The sequence below is a fragment of the Crotalus tigris genome, unplaced genomic scaffold, assembly GCF_016545835.1.
Source record: "Crotalus tigris isolate CLP2741 ecotype Arizona unplaced genomic scaffold, ASM1654583v1 scf7180000019097.2288821080:1192077, whole genome shotgun sequence".
NCBI classification, from domain to species: Eukaryota; Metazoa; Chordata; class Lepidosauria; order Squamata; family Viperidae; genus Crotalus; species Crotalus tigris.
The window spans coordinates 831,464-852,482 of NW_024097373.1; the positions used below are offsets into that span (position 1 = coordinate 831,464).

Below are 21,019 nucleotides of genomic sequence, written 5' to 3' on the forward strand. Positions count from 1 at the left end.
CACATCATGAGAAAGGCAGGGCTAGATGAATCAAAAGTTGGAATTAAGATTGCCGGGAGAAATATCAACAACCTAAGATATGCAGATGATACCACTCTAATGGCAGAAAGTGAAGAGGAACTAAAGAGCCTCTTGATGCGGGTGAAGAAGGAGAGTGCAAAAGTTGGCTTGAAACTCAACATTAAGAAAACCAAAATCATGGCATCCGGCCCTCTCAATTCCTGGCAAATAGATGGGGAAGAAATGGAGGTAGTGACAGATTTTATTTTTCTGGGCTCCAAGATCACCTCAGATGGGGACTGCAGCCAAGAAATTAAAAGACGCTTGCTCCTGGGGAGGAAAGCTATGGCAAATCTAGACAGCATTCTAAAAAGCAGAGACATCACCCTGCCAACAAAAGTGCGTATAGTCCAGGCCATGGTTTTCCCAGTTGCAATGTATGGCTGTGAAAGTTGGACCATAAGAAAGGCTGAGCGCAAAAGAATTGAGGCCTTTGAACTATGGTGCTGGAGAAGACTCCTGCGAGTCCCTTGGACTGCAAGGCGTTCAAACCGGTCAGTCCTAGAAGAGATCAACCCCGACTGCTCCTTAGAAGGCCAGATCCTGAAGTTGAAACTCAAGTACTTTGGCCACCTAATGAGAAGGAAGGATTCACTGGAGAAGAGCCTAATGCTGGGAAAGATTGAGGGCAATAGAAGAAGGGGACGACAGAGAATGAGATGGCTGGATGGAGTCACTGAAGCAGTAGGTGTGAATTTAAATGGACTCCAGAAGATGGTAGAGGACAGGAAGACCTGGAGGAACGTTGTCCATTGGGTCGCGATGGGTCGGACACGACTTCGCAATTAACAACAACAACAAAAAGTATGGCATGGCTGTAAATAATTATTCAATGTGTTTGTGTGATTGCAACCACCTTGCACCAACCATCATAGGCGATATTCAGATTCCTGGTGTAATAAAGGGTACAGGTTGTTTCTAGTTTGGATAGTTCTATAGAGTGAGTCTATATGACAGTTAATAAATAAAAGTAGTACCAATGAAGAAATCTAAACCAAAGAAAGCCTGGGAGATGGTTCAAAATGAAGGTTGGAAATGGAATTAAGAAACTATAGTCCTTGTTTATTTATTCAGTATAAACATTATTGAATAGTATAATGGTCTCAGAATAAGAGAATTGGAAGGGAGATCTTGGAGGTTTTCTAATCTAACCCCTGCTCAAGCAGGAAACCCTATACTGTTTCAGACAAATGATTGTCCAGTCACTTTGATTCCTTATCACCATGTTGATTGCAGAGGCATGCCATTCCCCCCTTCTGAAGCAGAATGTATCTTTACTTCACACTCAGATTGAGACTCTCCTGCTCTGCTGTCCATACAGAATACCAAATAATAGAGTTGGGAGAGATCTTGGAGGTCTTTTAGTCAACCCCCTGCTCAAGCAGGAGACCCTAAACCATTCTGAACAAATGGCTGTCCAGTCTCTTCTTGAAAACCTCCAGTGATGGAGCACCCACAACTTCTGAAGGCAAGTCATTCTACTGATTAATTGTTCACACTGTCAGGAAATTTTAGTTCTAGATTGGGTCTCTCCTTGATTAGTTTCCGCCCATTGCTTCTTGACCTTCCAGCATTTGAGAGGTTGCCACAAAGAGAAGGGGGACAACTTATTTTCCAAAGCACCAGAGGGCAGGACAAGAAACAAAGGATAGAAACTAATCAAAGAGAGAAGCAACCTGGAATTAAGGAGAAACTTCCTAACAGTGAGGGCATTAATGAGTGGAACAGCTTGCCTTTAGAAGTTGTAGGTACATCATCATTGGGTGGGTGCTTCATCATTGAAGAAGAGACTGGACAGTCACTTGTCTGAAATGATATAAGGTCTCCTGCTTGAGCAAGGGGTTGGACTAAAAGACCTCCAAGATCCCTTCCAGCTCTATTCTGATTGATTGACTTGCCTTCAGTTGCTTTGGAGAATAGGTTGACCCCCTCGTCTCTGTGGCAGCCCCTTAGATATTGGAACACTGTATTATGTCACCCCTAATGCCATCTCTAGGATGTAATGTACATCAAACGCCTTTCTTTCTGTCTTCCATGAGAAAGCTTGGGGTTGTAGTAGACATACAAAAAGGTCATTGTCAATGTGCAGGACTCAATACATCTTGGAAACCTCTTCCCTGATTCAGGAGGTGCTTTGCCAAGTTTGAGATGCAAGAACCTATTTTGGGTTACCCAATAGTGAGGAAAGATCAGTGAATTCAATTTGCCATCTGAAACCCAGCTGAGAATGTGATCAAAGGCAGTGTGGTTGTTGGGATGGCATTACTATAGCCTTGAAGTTGTAGTAATTCTCTTGAAAGTGCTGTTGTATTGCCAGCATTCTCAACTGTTTATCTATCACAAGATTGATGTAATGAGACCCTGGCTAGTCCCCAAATTCTCAAGAAGTAGTGAGGAAGTACAATACAATAATGGCAGTGTAAGGAATGGAACATCAGGAAATGACATTCTTATGAGACACCTATAAACTACTTATGAGACTTGTGTGTGTGTGTGTGTGTTTGTGCGTGCATCCATCCATAAAGTTACCCATTCTTTACTGCAAAGTATATAAATAAATATTGTTGTCAGCATCAGTTTTTTGAACTTTGTAAGGCAGGTTCCTATCCCTACAAAGCTAAAACAGATACGCTTTTTCTACATATCCCATCCAGAATTATATGCTCTTTATGATAAATGAAAGATGCAAATGCATCAACTCTGTTTTAAACAACTATGACTAATGCTAGGAGCAATTTATTATTACCATCTGGGTTGAAAATTTAAATGATAAACCTGAACATTGTAAATCTTTGTTGGCTTGGTATTTTCTGTCTCTTGAAAAGATTTAGGAGTATCAGGATTTGAGCTGTGACTCATGGTTTAGGGGACTTTTTGGCAAAATTACATAGTTTTCTCAAGATCTATGTAAATTACAATTCCAGGAAATTATCCCTCTGATGATCAAGAGATATGAAACCTTTTGGCTTTCTACTTTCTTGTTTGAGGTTAGATCTATACACAAAGATATTGTTACCCAGAAAATACAAGGGTGCAAAGATTAATATAGATAGAGACTCTCTATATATAGTCAAATGCTTACATGTTTCTGTAACAGCTGGCTATGGGTTTCCAGTGCATATATGTCTTTTTCAAGTAGCAAAGCATGGGTCCACGTCCATGTTTAGATGGAGTACATATTTAATTGTATGTGGATTTGCTTTCTGTGTTAACTACTGGTTGTGTGTATTTTGAAGGCGTAGAAATTGTGTGGACATAATATAAACATTAAAGAAATAAATAAAGGCTGCAAGTCTATTTTATTTCAATAATTAAATTTGGACTTGATTTGAATTTGATCTTTAACATACCATTTAAAATAAAACAATACTGTGTGTTTGTTCATAATTGGACTTGTTAAACTCTAATCATTACCTGAAATTGTAAAAGATAACACATAAACTAAATTCTATTTATCGTAATAGTTTATTGGATTTGCTTGTGTATATAAACCCTAAAGGCAATAATTGGTTTATCTATTGTGAATTGTAATATTGCTGTGATTATAGTTACTATGCAAAGTAGATTTCCTTACCTACTTAAGGTATCAAATAATTCTGCCCTTATATGTCCCAAATATATATTTCCAATAAAGAGTAAGGAAGATGGTTGATTTTACTGAACAAAAAAACCAATACACTGTCTCCCACAGTACAGCTTCACTGAAAAGAACTGCTTCTGAAAATAATTAGAATGGCAAACTAGATGTGAACATTTATATGTGTGAAAGACATACGTTATTTTTTTTAAAAAAAAAACACCTCAGTCCAAGTTACTTGACTATTTGCTGCAGTGATTTGGTGTATTTAAAATTCATAGACAACATAAGTGTAAGATAATTTCATGTGCAGATCCTAAGTATCTAAACAGGAGACAGGAATATTAATTAGAAATCAGTTGTTTAAATTCAAGTGTTCTTATTGCACAAGTACTCATTCAGCCTTACATTTTTCAATGCACAGTATTCTTTGACAAGTACTATTATTAAAAGTTATTTATATTCAGTATTATCATATAATATGATTGCTACCTGACGGTTTTGTGAAATATGCCCTTAATTTCTAGTTGAATTAAATACAGGTAGTCCTCAATTTACAACCACAATTGAGCCCAAAATTTCTATTGCTAAGTGAGAGAATTAAGTGAATTTCCCCCCCATTTTACAACCTTTCTTGGCACAGCTGTTAAGTGAATCACAGCAGTTGGTAAATTAGTAACATGGTTGTTAAATGAATCTGGCTTCCTTATTGATTCTGCTTGTCAAAAGGTGATCACATGACCCCAGGACACTGCAACGGTCATAAATATAAACCAACTGCGAAGCATCTAAATTTTGATCACGGGATCGTGAGGTAGCTGTAATGATCATAAGTGTGAAAAACTATCATAAAGTCACTTTTTTCAGTGCCGATGTCAAATGGTCACTAAATGAACTGTTGTAAGTCGAGGACTACCTGTATGGAAGTGATAATTATGAAGGGGTGGGGAGTGGCTGCCTGTGGTGTAGCATCTCTCTGAAATCTAGGCAGCCCCAACCCTGTTAGCTCTCTAGGAAGCCTTGAAGAGCTGTTTTTTCACTCAGCACTGGGGCTAGCCGCTAGGCTATTAGGTGAGCCCGACATGAATGAATGAGTCTCAGCTTTATTATAATACAGTTTTGCTAGTTTTTGTTTTTAGGTTTTGCATTGTAAGCTGCTCAGAATCACAAGACTGAGATGGGTAGCTATATAAATACAATAAATAAATGCTGTTCTGCATGTGAATATATAATCGTTCTATCAATATCCAGTTATGAGCCAGAATCTCATTATTCAGTGATTGGTTTTCTGAATTCTGCATTAATTGAATTAATTATTGTTGTAGCCAGTATTTTTTTGCTTCATTAAAACTTTGGAAAAATTCATTCCTCTCTTTTTTGTTCCCATGTAGCAAAATGATGCTCCAACACCTGGGCCAGGTGTCTGCTTCAGAAGTCAGTGCTTCTGCAATTATCCCATGCTTATCTCCTCCGGTATCCTTCGGCTTTGAAGATTTCACAAATCTGACCCCATTGGTGAAAGAAGAATTAAGATTTGCCATCCACAATAAGTACCTGTCTCAAAGGATGCCCTCTACTTTGGATACAGTCATGGTTTCTGATAGATCTGGTGAAACATCTCATTTAAAAAGACAGGTATTTTGTTTTTATTTTTAAGCTATGTTCAACTACCACTTTCTAATATGCTTTAAAAAAAACAGAGAATGTTTTCCCTTTGCATTAATATTATCATCATTTTTATAATAATTTAATTCAACATATCAAAGTATAAAATACAAATGAAAATGAAAATAGTTGGAAAATGGGGAAGGAAAAAGGGGAAAAAAGAAAAACATTGACTTTTGGCTCTTTTTAGAGTACTGGAATAAAATATTACAGCCTCAACTTTTTTACTTTTACATATTTAATATGTACTAGCCATTTCTATAACAACAAACTTATCTAATCAGCAAAAATCAAAAATTAATTTTTTTCTATCTCAAGCACAAAATCCAGAAGCAGTTTCTAAGAAGAAACAAAATTGGATGTGTTTTCTCTGATTAGAGCATTTAATTTAGCTATCTCTGCTACTTCCATGAGTTTTTCCATCCTTTCATCCATTATCATCATTACTGATAAATCAGAATGCTTATTATTATAGATAAAGTTATTAGCCACAGTGACTTTCTCTTGAATCAAAATTGATTCCACTTGATGAAAGTAGCATGCTACTGCCTTCTGACAGACAGACAGACAGACAGACAGACAGACAGACAGACAGACAGACAGATAGACAGACAGACAGACAGAGAGGATAGATAGACGGACAGACAGACAGATGGATGATAAGTAGGTAGGTAGATTGGTAGATATTGAACTTTAATTTCCCAGTCTAATATACAGCTTTGGGATTCCCTGATGATTTCCCATACAATCACTAATGAGATCTCAACCTGCTTTGTAGATATCCTATCTATGATGACATCAGAATGATAAAGTAGTAAAGCCACATATTAGAACATAAAGTGCAAAGTTTGTTTCCTAATGAATTTTGACACTTGCTGCCTTCCTGGACACATATGCCTGTTTAGCTTTCAAGATCAGACGAAGTTGGGTAGGTGCTGCCACCTGGTTAATCCTTTTGGCATTTGCATTAATGATCTTCATGAGCTTGAATGGGAATGCCTTAATGAAAGACAAGCAATGTTGAAAATGTGATCTGTATCTGGAAGGCATCAGGGAAATATGAAGCTCCTGTAACTGTTACAGGTTTTATAATTATTCAGTGTAATACACTTCATACATTCCTGGGTCATGTGCTTTTCAGAAAGGACTATATTGCAATGTAATTCATAGAATTGCATATTTTGCACATAGAAATTCTTCATTCCCTGGCATCTTTTTTTAAAAAAGGCAGTGAGAACTTTCTCGTCATGAGACTTCAGTAGAGAGTTGATAATACTTGACTTCCTATGTTCTTTTTCCATAATTCCAATTATAAAAGAAAGCAAGAAGAGAAGGAAAACTCTTTTGATCTATGATATGAAAAGACATTCCATCATGATCAGAGACATCATTTTTAGTATTCCAGGTTGTGCTCTGGCAGAGAATGGTTTTTGAAGATAAGCCTTATTAGGATTTAAACCTGCTTAGTGAAGAAAATTCAGAATGCACCTACCCTCTTTAGTAGATCAGATAAATTGAAATACATTCAACATTATTTGGAAACTGTAGGGAAGCTTCTTCAAGGTTGTGCTTACATATTGGAGGTTTTCTGACTTACCGTACATCAACTCTCTGCATTTCAGTGATCTCCTAAACATGTCGGCCAATTTCTATTCTGTTTCATACAAAGTAAAATGGTCAAACTAACCAGTTAGTCATTTTGTTGACAGAGAACAAATCAGGCTTATTGCTATTATAACATCTATAGGGAACATAAGGAGTTTCTCTCTTGCACCACCCTGTACCCCCTTTTGGGCTGATACCCCATCGAACCCTAATCTCTTTGGATTTTTGGTTCTATTAGTGTGCCCCCGAAGAAGATGAAAGGAAAAAACGCCGGAGAGAAAGAAATAAGATTGCAGCAGCAAAATGTCGAAACAAAAAGAAGGAAAAAACGGAATGCCTGCAGAAAGTAAGTTGACTGACACTTTCTAATTAATATCTGCAAAATAAAAACACATCTATATAAGGTCAAAATATGAATTTTAAAATATGGATAAATGATTCTGAAAATTTTCACTGTGCGTTGCTGATTAATTATAACATTTGTTAACCTGTTAAAGGTGAAATTATTCTGGCTCATCAATCTGGAAGAAAAAAGTAAAATCTTAGACTAAAGCTTTAGAAGTGCTTTAGAAGTCCTTAACTAATTAAGGTTTTTAATCTTAATAATAATGGGACATATTTCACTTAACATTTAAACTTTTTTCAAGACATATTCAAAATGATCAAGCAAACACTCACTGTACTTGTAGTAACAGAAAGTTTTACAGGAAAAAAACTTCCCAAAGACAAGCCATTACCTCAGAGATTTCATGCTTTAAATACCAAGGTTATCTGAAATGAAGGCTACATTTTTTTCTCCCAAGTAACTGATCTTTAAAATGGGAGGCAGATTTCCTTCCTTCCTTCCTTCCTTCCTTCCTTCCTTCCTTCCTTCCTTCCTTCCTTCCTTCCTTCCTTCCTTCCTTCTGCCATGTTGGACTGCATCTCTTATAGTCCCCAGGCACCAGATTGCAGAAAATAAAGGTAGCAAGTGATAATAATAGATCATTTATCTATTCATTAATTTTATAACTTGCTTCTCCTTTAGATTGCTTCCTTTAGTTGTTTTCCTGGCTCACCTTCCATATGGGTTGAGATAAAGTGACTGAATTATAAATGAACAGGAGTTTGGACTAAAAGACCCCCAAAGTCCCTTCCAACCCTATTATTCTATGTTCTGTATAATAATTATTATGACTTCCACTCCACTCTCTAATATTTGAACCATCGTACCACAAGACAGGAATTTGTTTGGTTGAGTTGGAGCTGCAACTTCAAGAAACAGAAGGTTCTTGAAGGAAATTTAGAATTGGAAGAATAAAAAGATATGTTGTGGAAAATGGTAAGAAGATAAGAAGATAATAGCTTGTAAAAGAGACATGGAAAGAAATGAGAAAGCATTTAAACTATATGAAAAATGTACTGGATGAACATGGGGAAGTGAATAATTTTAGCTGCAGAATTCTTCATAGAGATCAAAAGATTAAAACTGATATATAAAGGCAAAGGGATATAAAGAGGAAACCATCATAATCATCTATGTAATCTTGACAGAAAATGGGTTTCCATAGTATTATTTCTCAGTACATATAGTCATGAGTCCTAAGCTACATATATTTTTATTTTTCACTTGTATTTTTAAAACTTCCATTTCTATGTTTATACATTTCTTTTGTTGCCAGGAATCAGAAAAACTGGAAACAATCAATGCAGAACTGAAAGCTCAGATTGAAGAGTTGAAAAATGAGAAGCAGCACTTGGTCTACATGCTAAACCTACATAGACCCACCTGTATTGTCCGGGCCCAGAATGGCAGGACCCCAGAGGACGAAAGGAACCTTTTCATTCAGCAGATCAAAGAGGGGACCTTACAAGGCTAGACAATAATGAGGCAGTGCTCATTATTATTCTTTAGCCATGCTTCTTATCATGAAAAACAAAATAACAACTTGCCATCCCAAGTCAGAAGCCACAGAGAAGAAATTTCAGCATTTGTGGCCTCCATTTAGCCAATGGAAGATGGATTTGACATGACTTTGCTGAGAAGAAAGGACTATGGTAGCTTAGCTTCAGCTTTCCCTAGCAAAGACTCAGTTGGGTGGAAGAGAGCCATAGCCTTTGCTCCAGGTCTAACCAGCTGCCACACTTGCTATCCTAGAAGAAATATGGCTCTAGACTTGTAAAATTCCTTCTGGTATGCACTTGCAATGTTTCTGGTAGGGCAGAAGGGTTCTCTATGAGTACATCTGATGAACTACCAAGCTAAAAGGATTCCACTCACTAGATAAGGAATGTAGGTGGACTGGGTTATGTTTTGTTTGTTTTCAAAGAAAAAGAGGTTAGCAACTTCGAGATGCAACATTTAACTTGGGCACTGCACTTTGTTAAAAACATGTTTTCATAAAAGCCCTTCTGTGGGTTTTTGATGACTCAAGTTAGAGGTGATTGTGGGAAAATGTGACAAGCTTCAGTGTTTTGCAGAATTGTTCACTGAATTAAGACTCAATATATCAAACTGGAGCAAACCACTCTTGGCTTACTTTAGGAAGGGGGAATGCCTCTTTCAAAACTCAATTAATGAGTCACATTTAGTATTCAAAAGAATGTTATACAACCATGGTATAATCACTAGAGATGTAAAATTGTATGTCTTCCTGACTTGTGGTTCATCTTGTCCTTGATCCTCATCTTACAAATGTTTCCTTGGCACAATCTTTTTCAGAACCAGAGAATGTAATTGCTGGCAATTTACAAATATTAATTTATATGTAGACATTCATTAAGTGAAAAATTGTCCACCGATGAAGACTATCTGTGGGACTAGAGATGAAATAGAGATTATCATTAGGAATAGAGATGAAAAAGTATGGTAAAAGTTGGCTTTGTGGTTTGGATTTGCTTTGATGGAATGCTTCACATCACACAAGCAATGCTATTCTTTTCATGAGGCAACTTTTTTATTTGCATGTTTTAGTCTTTGAGATCTATTTTCTTTAAGGACAGAATTGAAACAGTAGACTAAATAGCTTGCAAAAAGAATACTTTGTCCAAGCATTACTTCTGTTAAACTTGTACAGTACAGTCATGTACAGTCCTCAAACAGCAGCATCAAAATGTAGATTCGTAGACTGGACTAGTTTACTTCTCTATTTCACACCAATTTTTATATTCTGCAACAGAAGTATTTAATATGCTTTCGATGATCTGGATATATTGTTATGTCTATTACATTGCTGTGTTCCAAATGGGCCAAACTCTTATCTCTTTAGAGAAATATTTTTTCTTCCAGCATCCAAAAGGTATTACTTTTTCTGAAGTTTTTGACAATACATCCCAGTGGCCTTTGTATATCAATTCATTGACTATACTTTATATGGAGGGTTATTATATAACTGCTAACTTGTAGCAGTCAAATAAATTGGGTTTATTTAACGATGATTTTGTGCACCTGTGTAGTTATATATGATTATACCGCATATAACCTTCTGTAACTATTGCTTCTCTGAAAGTATTCACTCAAGATAAATGCTGTGCACTGGATCAAAAAATGAAAAGTGGAAGGAAATATGTAGCCTATACTTCAAATAGCACAGAAGAATATCCCAATAGGTTCTGTCATTAGAGTAACATTTCCTTGCTTTAGTGAAAGTTGAGAAACATGGCTAGAGCAGAGAGAGAGAGTCACCCCCCCCCCTAAAAAAAAAGGAAAGACCTGGGAATTATCCATGCCCAATTAATTCTCAAGCAGCAGACCAAGCTACTGCATGAAGGAATTAGTTGAAATCCTCTCCATTCCAGTGAGATGCACTGTATTATTACTTATATGCTAAAAAAGGTTTCCAAATGTGTATTTCTGCATATACATTTGCATATATGCTAGCCAATCTTATAAGCTCCTTTGCTCTTTTTCTTGTTTGTTTGAACAAGGGGGGAGTTGATATATTTGTTTTGATGAATCTTGTGGTCATCCTATCTATTCCAGTTTTCACAATTACATTTCTTCTACTTTGGAAGAACATCTCAGGATTTGATTTCATTTTGTTTAATTAATGATCTAGAATCTCATAGACATATGTAGTAGAATTTTTGTAAGTAGAAGATAGCTTCCACTTATACAAAGACTCCCTGATTTCAAGGTCCCTCTTGGGTAATAAAAATTACCTTCAGTGCTAGCACAATATAATACTCCCAAAAGCATTTACAGACCCCCTGTCCATACATTTCAACTCTTTCCAAAAAACCACCCAAAAACAATAAAAAGGTAATTTCTGATGCTGTTTATATATGATATTATATAGAGAGAATTAAGATTTCTCCCTTAAATATTTTTCTATGCGTGTTTGATATCCTATTTAAAATGACGCAGGCGTCATACTGTTGCTGCTGCTTCTATTGCTTCAAGTTACACATATGTTGTTAACTAGCATGCCGAATGTTTACTAAGGTGCTGCTAACTTTGTCAAAGATATTACTATTTTAGCCGTGGCTGCTTCTGCACGTTAGTTCATTTGAGTTTGGAGAGAGAGCATGTGTCTCAAGATGGTACAACAGTATATTTTTTTCATCACTTGAGAGAATAGTGGACAGAAAGACTGGATGTAAAATAATCTCTAATCCTATTCTATTTTCAGGACTGTACTCTGATAGCTCTGTGACAGAGAAAATCCACCTGATGTAACTTTGCCTGTTTGTAATGACTGTAGATATGATCATGGTGGAATTTTCCCTCATTATCTAAAGCATATACAAACTCCTACAAGATCAGATACTGGTCTTCAGGGTGGTTAGGAGATATTTGAATGGGAGAAGTGCATGAATGTATGATCTATTTTTATTTGAACAATTAATAATACAATAAAGATGCTTTGTTTTTTATTAAGTTTATGTTTTGATACTTTAATAATAAAGACTAATGTGTGTTTTCTTCTATGTGACTTAATTTGTCTTATTTGAAAGACCAATATTCATGTAGAACATCTAGATAGTTCTCTTTTCAGTGTGTCCTATTCACTTCATGACCCCTAGCTAGTGCCCATATTAAGCCAACATCATACTTCACTTCCCACTCTCTGCTATTGTCATCATTGTTTACCTGGATTTCCGTTGCCTTCACTCATCATGATATTATAAGGTATGCTCTGCACCTGGAATAAACTGTCCAATTAGTCATCGGTCCAATTAGCCTGAGTATTCTTTAAAGATTTTGTATATACAAGTTCTGTAACTGACACAGTACTAATGGTCATGGTTCTTCCACTATGTGATGAATAGGATCTCCATGATTGGTATTAAGTTGATTTCCTTAGAAGTATCATCTTTGATCTAGTGTTATCCAAATGTACTAGGAGTATAATGCCCAGACTAGTCAGCTCATAAGATTTGTAGAATTGAATAATTCAATAGAATTGAATTAATAGAAGTTCAAAATATGTGATAAACCTCAGTTTAGGAAAGATTTCTACATCGTTACATTTTTGGCATTGAACTGGTATCAGCCCAAATATCAGGCTCCTTGGGTTTAAATAATTGCTAGGGAGTCACATGATTTCTCATACATACCAAGCTATGAACAAATATCTCGTCTATCTATGCTCAAACAATTAATGAGAATAAAGGCAATCCTTTGAGAATCTAATTCAGATCATGAATTAATTAGCAGTCACACTGAGATACTATGTAGGTACTTAGGTGATGGATAGTGTTGATATAGAGATAGATGATAGATAGATAGATAGATAGATAGATAGATAGATAGATAGATAGATAGATAGATATGGGAGAGAGAGAGAGAGAGAGAGTGAGAGAGAGAGAGAGAGAGATTGCTTCCTTCTCAAACTGACCTTCATATTTTCAATGATGGGGATTTAAATAATTTTTCTTGCTTTTTCTCATTAAATTTGAAAGCTCAAATGTAACGTAATACAGTAGTACTCTATTTCCAATTAAAAAATCAAATGTATATGACTTACTCCATTTAAGAACATATTCTCACTTCCACAACTCCAGTTCTGCTTTTTCAGTGATTTCTCACCATCTTATCTGAAAGTGAATTTGGGGCACTTAAAAATTTGCAGATATATTGCAAACCTTCTATTGACTTAATTGCCTCTTTGAATTTTAGATTCCTTTCTTCATTTCTACTGCATTTTACTCCTTTTGAAGTAATCTATTGGATAACACAAGACAATGGTAAGAGGTCCAGATCCAAAACTGATTGCATCCATATTATTTTCTTTTTCTGTCACTTTCTCTCTTGCTTTATCATCCTTCCTTTCTCTGAGCTATCTTCTAGTCTAGTTGATTTGGATTTTCCCTTTTTTCTTTTTCAATTGCAGGCAAGTCCAGAAGTAGTCTAAGTAGTTTCTCTCCTATGTATTGCTCTTGGCTGTTCCTGAAGACAACTTCAAAGACTCCAGTCTGAGTTGCAAAGACAAAAAATGTCACGATAAATCACATGACGCAATTTTGATACCCGTGATTTAGGGCAGGAGTGTCAAACTCACAATGTCACGTGACGTGTTGTGACATATCGTGACTTTTTTGCCAATGCCGGCAATCGGGGTGGGCGTGGTTTTGCTATGATGCATCCAGCCCGCGGGCTGGCAGTTTGACACCCCTGATTTAGGGGGGGAAAAGGAAAGAGCATCTTTGTATTAGTAAGGGAAAGGGATGGGAAAGCAAGGGAGCATGCTTTTTGCAGTGTAGACAGAAACTGAAAGGATGTCTGGTGCAAGATCTAAGGAGCTTCTCTTGGGGATGGGGGAGCCACAAAAACAAGGAGTTAATTGACTTGGTTTTTAAATCAACTACACAATAAGAAATGATAGTTGCTGACCAAGGAGAACATAGGACTGCATTATCCTAGGATGAAAATAATTCCACAGGGCAGTGATGAGGAAGGAATTATGTAGAGCCACTCTCATCAGTTGAATCAGAGATGATACTAGTTTAGAAGGAAATATTCCAGATCATTCACTCAGAAGGATTAAGATGTCAGGAGACCAAAACCAGCAATCATGAAACAGAGCTTCAAAACTTGGGTGATATAAATGGCAGAGGAAATGACCTTGAGGGACAGGAGAAAGAGCTGCTACCCAAGGCAGTAGTCAGATAAAAGAGGTAAGAGACCAAAGCAAGAATATAGCATGCAGATACATCTCAGACAGTCCCTCCCTAGTTCTCATGAAGATAAAAGGAAGAAGTGGGAGAAGCACATTCAGACTGGCAAGATTCTGTTGCTACCATATAGCTTTATAATAAAGTAGTATTGATCTTCATGACATTGGTTTCCTAGTCTGATCTATCTTGAGGGGGACAGGTGGGGGTGCATTTGAAATGGACTGGGAGAGGGTACAAGATGATATCATACTGGTATGTTCCTGCTCTCAAGAAATGATGGGTGGATCATACTGGCAATAGGGCAAGCAGAAAATGTAGATCTTCCCTTTCTTTCACTTTCTCTAGTCTCCACACATCTACTGAACTTTCAGTAGATCCAAATATATCTTCTGCCAATTACAGCAGGTATGTTGCAAAATAGAGCAGGAGTCTAATTCATAGGAGTATGTCTAGGTACAAAAATTAATCCTCTCTTGAAAGACATTTCTGCCTCTAGAAGGCTCAGTTTGGGTTACTAAATCACTCAATAGTGTTAACAAAGCTACCCATAGCAACTTCCTATATAAGATAAATTATTCTCAGTTTATTTGGCGGGTGGCAGCAGTGAGACAATTTTATTTCTCTGACTCATGGTATTAAAAATCCAGATTTATAAATAGTATGAGCTGCTCCCCAGTATGTGATTTGATGGATGTCAGTATAACTGAAAGTTCAATATCCATAAATTAAGATAAAATAGTGCTATATTTTTGTTTGTAATTCCCCAAAGACAAGTCGTTCTTTGTAATCCAAGAAGAATTATTGTCTGAGACATTAAACTGCAAATCATGAAGGTTTTAATAGGTAGAGCTGTTAAACCTGCATGACGTATTCACTCAAGAAGTTTAAACATTCAAAGGGAAATAAAAGCCCCTAGTGATGGATGCCAATTGTTTTCAGAATAATGAAAAACAAGATGGCTTCATGGTGATTTCTAGATTTGGTAAAATCTTTGCAAACCACCCCCAAAGCTATATAGCAGTGGTGGCGAACCTATGGCACGGGTGCCAGAGGTGGCACTCAGAGCCCTCTCTGTGGGCATGCGTGCCGTCGCCCTAGTCCTAGGCCTTCAGCTGGGTTTTATAAAACCTTTTCGCTTTAGACCTCCGCCGCCATGTACAAAAAAAAAGGTTCAATCAATCAGTCAATTTCAACTTCTCGCAGGAAAAAAAAAAGATCTTGCAAAGTTGGAATTGATTGATTGAACTTTTTAGTCCCACCCAGTTTGCCGTTACCATCGCAGCCACACCCACCCAATGGGCCACACCCACACCCGACGATGCATAAGTGGGTTTTGGGTTGCAGTTTGGGCACTCGGTCTCTAAAAGGTTCGCCATCACTGCTATATAGTATTTTAAACCTCTTCTCTGAAATCAGAATGAGAACTAAAAATGTAAAAGGGGAGGGCAGATTTTGCTGCCATGCCCTTTGCTGAGGCAGAAAGTCTCTCAGGTCCCGTTTATGGCTTCTGGTCCAAGGAGCTTAAATTTTAAGAGCATCTAAATCTCTACAGAGGTTTTCCTCCAGGTTTGGAAAGGCAGGTGTCTGGGGCATCTCTAGGAAGAAATGTACATGACATGTAAAAAGGATGGCTTTAATTGTGTATTTACAACTATCATCTTAACTTCTTTCTCCTGTAACTTCTCCTCCTCTGTGGATGCTCTTGACTAGTTGGTGTTGTAGATAGCATGCTTACTTTTTCACTGTTAAAAAGATGGATAAATGTCAAAGCTTTTATTATCAATCACACCTCATTGCAAGCTCCAGTGGAGTTATAAATGTGGCGTTGGAAGGAGTAAATTGGTGGTGCTGGAAATTGGTATCCACTCAGTCTTGAGCGTTGCTTTCTGATCATACTAGCCTATTGGTTTCTGCTATATATGCCAAGCTTTATTTTTATGCTTAAGGTCCATTTTGTATACTTTCTTATTGGAAGAAGAAAGACCATTTTTAATTATTATTCTGATTGTCATCTTTAATAAAATCAGGGCTGTTTTTAGTTTTCATAAAGAATTGGGCACATAAAGTAGGAACCTTAGAAATGTTGATTGGGCAGCTTCTATGGGGCCAGATAGTGATAGTTACAGAACTGTGTGTCATAGAGTAGGTAGCTCACTAATTAGAATAGAATATAATATATTTATTGTCATTGTGTATCTCACAACGAAATTAAGTGCTGTCCACACACAAGTAAAAACCACAAGTAAAAACATACATTATGCACACACATCCTTCACATTCTATTCACCATTACGCTGCCCATTACTTAGCTCTGAAGATTTCTGTCAAAGCCATGACATGATTATGGTTGTGAATAGAGAATCAAAGGATGTCCTTGTCACGAAATCTTGTAAAAATACAGTTCTTAACTGATGTCACGGCTTGAACTGGAGTTCTAATGTTGATAATTTCCAGGAGTGAGAGATCTCCAATTGCTTGAGGTATAATTTCCATCATTTTTTTAAAAAATTTTTTAGTTGTGCATCATGTTATTAGTGACTGGATAAATGGTGAATCTTGCACCAGTGGATTTATTAAACACACACACATCATACACTAGAGAAATAGTTAACTCCTAGAAAGAAAAATTTTAACTTAAAAAACCTGTCGGGTTTCAGATCTATAATATTCTAAATAAGCAGATATTATAACCACAATTTTCTTAAAGGTTGTTATGGAAGACATAGGGACCAACAGAGACAAGAAACAAATGTTTACTTAAAAGTTGTTGTTGTACCTGCATAGACAGCTATGTGTATTTTAATGCTCTCTCTCTCTCTCTCTCTCTCTCTCTCTCTCTCTCTCTCTCTCTCTCTCTCTCTCTCTCTCTCTCTCTCTCCTTATGAAGGTATATACTGTATGTGCAGTAGGCATAGCAGACAATAATTGTCTAGTGGGAGAGACTGATAGTTTGCAGTATGAACCAAATACCCTTGCAAACTGTTGACAAAGTATCTGTGTCCAAAAAGCATTTCTTAAATTGGTTTGTAGTGAAACTGACATGAACACAGGAACAGTGTAAGGGTGCAGTGCGAATTGAGTTTCTGTTATAAAACCTGAAACATCTATTTGCATAGCACATTCATTAATAGATAACCACTAGAGGACAGTATGAATCAAAATATTTTCCCTTGTTGCTGCACTACCTGAAATCTTTTCATGTCATTATGTTTGTATCATTCAAGAAGTGCAGCCACAAAAAAGACAGCTATATAGAGGTAGTCCTTGACTTACAAAAGTTCATTTTAGTGACCGTTCAAAATTACAACAGCACTGAAAATGTGATTTACAACCATTTTTCACACCTACGACCATTGCTGCATCCCCATGATCATATGATCAAAATTCAGATGATTGGCAACTGATTCATATTTATGACAGTTGCAAAGTGCCGGAGTCATGTGATCCCTTTTGTGACCTTCTGTCAAGCAAAGTCAAGGGGAAGCCAGATTCACTTAACAACAGTGTCACTAATTAACAACTGTAGTGACTCACTTAACAATTTTGGCAAGAAAGGTTTTAAAAAGGGGCAAAATTCACTTAACAAATGTCTTACTTAACAACAGAAATGTGGGGCTCAATTGTAGTTGTAAGCTGAGGACTACCTGTAATTACAGTATTTAGAGATACCATTTCTTGATTTGACTATTGGATTGGTTGGTTCGTGTTGCCATCATGTCACATAATGCTTACTATATAAACAAGACAAATAAATTTCCAGCCTTGGAAAAATATATATTCTACATCAACCTTCCCCAATCTTGAACCTCCCAAATATATTTGTGTACAATTCCCAGAATTCTCAAGTGTAATGGAAATTCTGGGAATTGTATTATAACCCATGTAGAAAGTTCTGGGCTGACTGAGGAAGGCTGATCTACATTTTGACTGGTAAATCAATACGGAAACTTAATGCCATTTATTTCCATTACACATATCCTAGAATGCTTAGCCAAAAGTCTGTCCAAATGGCTTGTATGATATCTACATGTTTAAACAATACTCAAGATTATTTGGACATCCTGGATCTATTCTCTTTTAAGCAATCTTGAAAAATCTAAACTTACATCTGGTTGTGATAGTTAGCATTTTCATTTATGGGAGAAACCTATAAAAGTCCTGAAATGCCATCTCATGGTTGAGGACCACATGATATTATGATATGCATGACATTTGCAATGACAATGAATGGTAATAATACGCATCATGTTTGCAATAAGAATGAATAGAATTAAGTTTATCTATAAACTGAACGTTACAATTGATGTCAGGAACTATGAATGATGGAAAATTAAGTCTTTCCTTTTTCATATATATATATTTTTTGGGCAATACATGTTTACTCTGGATGAAAGATACTTGACCATCCCTAGAATGCATTATGTTAAACTGAGCATTTGGTTTCACAGTGAAAAAAATAATCTTATCTGAATTCAGTATTTTCTCAAACCACTTATCTTGCTTAACTACGTTAAAGTAAAAATATTGTTATATACAGTGCAACTGAAAGTTAAAATTTTACAACATTATGACATTGGTTATATCATAAACCGTCTTTTATAATGAAATCTAGTACTTGTCCCGGAGGTGCTTTTTCAAGAGGCAACTGGACTTTCTGGTTTTTCTTTGAAGACTTTTTGCTTCTCATCCAAAAAGCTTCTTTTTTTTATTGAAAATTTTTATTTTTTAAAACATACAATCATTTATAAAAATACAATAAAATTTTAAAATAGAGAAACCCCCCCTTACCCTCCCTCCCACCCCCACCCCCCTCCCTTCACTTCCCAGAGCAGAATACAGGGTTAAAAAAAAAGAAAATTATAATAATTAAGAAAAAAGAAAAAAAAAAGAGAGAAAGAAAAAAAATATCATAATTAACCTTTAACTCCATAACCTATAAAACAATTCTCTATAATATTTGATATTCATTCATAAAATAAATAAAACTTTTTAATTCCATACTTTTTCTGAATATAATCTATCCACCTTCCCCATACAGTAATATATCTTTCTTGTGTATGATCCTTTAAATAAGCAGAAATTTTTGCCATTTCTGCAAAACTAGATACTTTAAATATCCATTCTTCTAAAGTAGGCAAAGAATCTTTCTTCCAATATAAACCTACTAGTAACCTTGCTGCAGTTAATAAATTCAACATCAAAGTAGTTTCTTTTTCATTTAAGTCAACAAAAATACCAAGTAAAAATAGTTGAGGAGTAAACTTTATCTTTTTTCTAAAAATCTTTTGAATGTTCCACCAAATCATAATCCAAAAAGCCTTTACTTTTTTACAATTCCACCAAATATGAAAGTATGTCGCATCATTATTGCCGCATCTCCAACATTTGGGCTGTATGTTGGAATACATACAAGATAATTTTTTAGGATCTAAATGCCATCTATAAAACATTTTATAAAAATTTTCTCTCAAATTTTGAGCTTGTGTAAATTTAACATTTCTTATCCAAATTGTCTCCCATAAATCCAATGAGATCGGCTCCTGTATATTCTGAGCCCATTTAATCATACAGTCTTTAACCAATTCTGTTTCCGAATCTAACTCTAATAAAACATTATATATTCTTTTTATATGAGCCGGACCTTGGTTTTTAATCTGAATAAACAATTGTTTATCTTCTAGTGTTATTCCCTCTTTCTTGTCTACAATCCATCTATCCATTATTTGTAAATATTGAAACCATGACTGTAGAATATTTTGCTGCCTTAATACATCTAGGGATTTCAAATGCCAATTCGAACCAGAACAAATTAACAATTCTTTGTATGAAATTTTATCAAAATTTGTCCCCTTAGAGGTTCCCTCAATTGCATGTCTGGGAATCCCCCAGATAGGTATTTTATAATTTAGTCTATAATAATACTTCTTCCAAACACGAAGCTTCTTAAGCACCTTTGGGACAACCATGACCTGGATGATTTAAAACCTCCATAAACCAGGGGTCTTCAAACTTGGCCCTTTTGTGACTTGTGGACTTCAGTGTGCCTGGCTGCGGAATTCTGGGAGTTGAAGTCCACAAGTCATAAAAGGGCCAAGTTTGAAGTCTCCTGCCATAGACAAATCCAGTACTTGTCTATTCAGATTGTTCACTGAGGTCAGAGGGACTAATTTGCAGCAAAATGTGTAAAAGATTGCTGCCCAAGCTTGTGGAATGTCCCTGGGGGGTCATATGGTTTAAGGCCTCTTTCAATGTGTGTCAGAACTTGTCTGGACATGGAAGCTGAGCAGTTAGGTAACTGTTAATAAATTGGTGGGAGACCACTAGAAAATTCCAGGCTATAGGCTTACTTCAGCAAGATAATTTTTTCCTTCATATTTAAGAGAGAGAATGATAATAGCCTAATTTAAGGAAATCCAGCCAGTTAGTGCTGTTGCCTTTCTCTCCTTGTAACATCTGCTGACAGATGTGATATCTGGTATCTCCAGCCTGCCAATATGAATTAGTCTAACCATTTGCATGTGATGTTGTAAACTCCGTTCGCGTGCGAATGATGAAGACACATGGCGATGTTTAACAACTCTTGATTCTCCTCTGACAACACCCAAGCAAAACCAAAAGGCACGCAGGCCTTTTTATATGGCCAGAAACCCGGCAACATCAACCAATCAAATAGAGCGGTTTTGCGTCTTGCACATGCGCACAAGGCTGGCGCCGCTCTGTCTGGTCCCGGGAAGCTTTTGGAATGCCCGGGACCAATGCAACGTCCCAAGCCTGCTTTTGCAGGCTCAGGACACAAATGTGATGAGAGACATTAGATGAATTCAAGGATCTGATTAAAATAGGCAGGACCACAAAGATTCTATTTTTCCCCTTTTTACTCAGTTTGCAGAAACAGAAAGAAGTTTTATTATGACAGGCATTTTTACTTTCACTTTTACAACTTCAGCTTTGCTAATTATTGTGCATTTTTTCTGTGTCCAGTTTGTTCATCTTTCTAATTAACCATAGAGTAAC

General features: G+C 36.4%; 1 protein-coding gene across 3 annotated transcripts in view; it reads left to right on the forward strand.

Annotated features, from left to right (window-relative positions):
- Nucleotides 1-11,815, forward strand: part of ATF3 (activating transcription factor 3) — a 39,805-nt gene extending 27,990 nt beyond the window's left edge. For all 3 annotated transcript variants that reach the window (XM_039359648.1, XM_039359650.1, XM_039359649.1), the window contains 3 exons: nucleotides 5,029-5,272; nucleotides 7,146-7,253; nucleotides 8,569-11,815. In XM_039359648.1, the coding sequence (XP_039215582.1) occupies nucleotides 5,029-5,272; nucleotides 7,146-7,253; nucleotides 8,569-8,766 (550 nt within the window). In that variant the 3' untranslated portion in view covers nucleotides 8,767-11,815. The remainder of the gene's footprint in view (nucleotides 1-5,028; nucleotides 5,273-7,145; nucleotides 7,254-8,568) is intronic.
- Nucleotides 11,816-21,019: the final 9,204 nt, after the last annotated feature.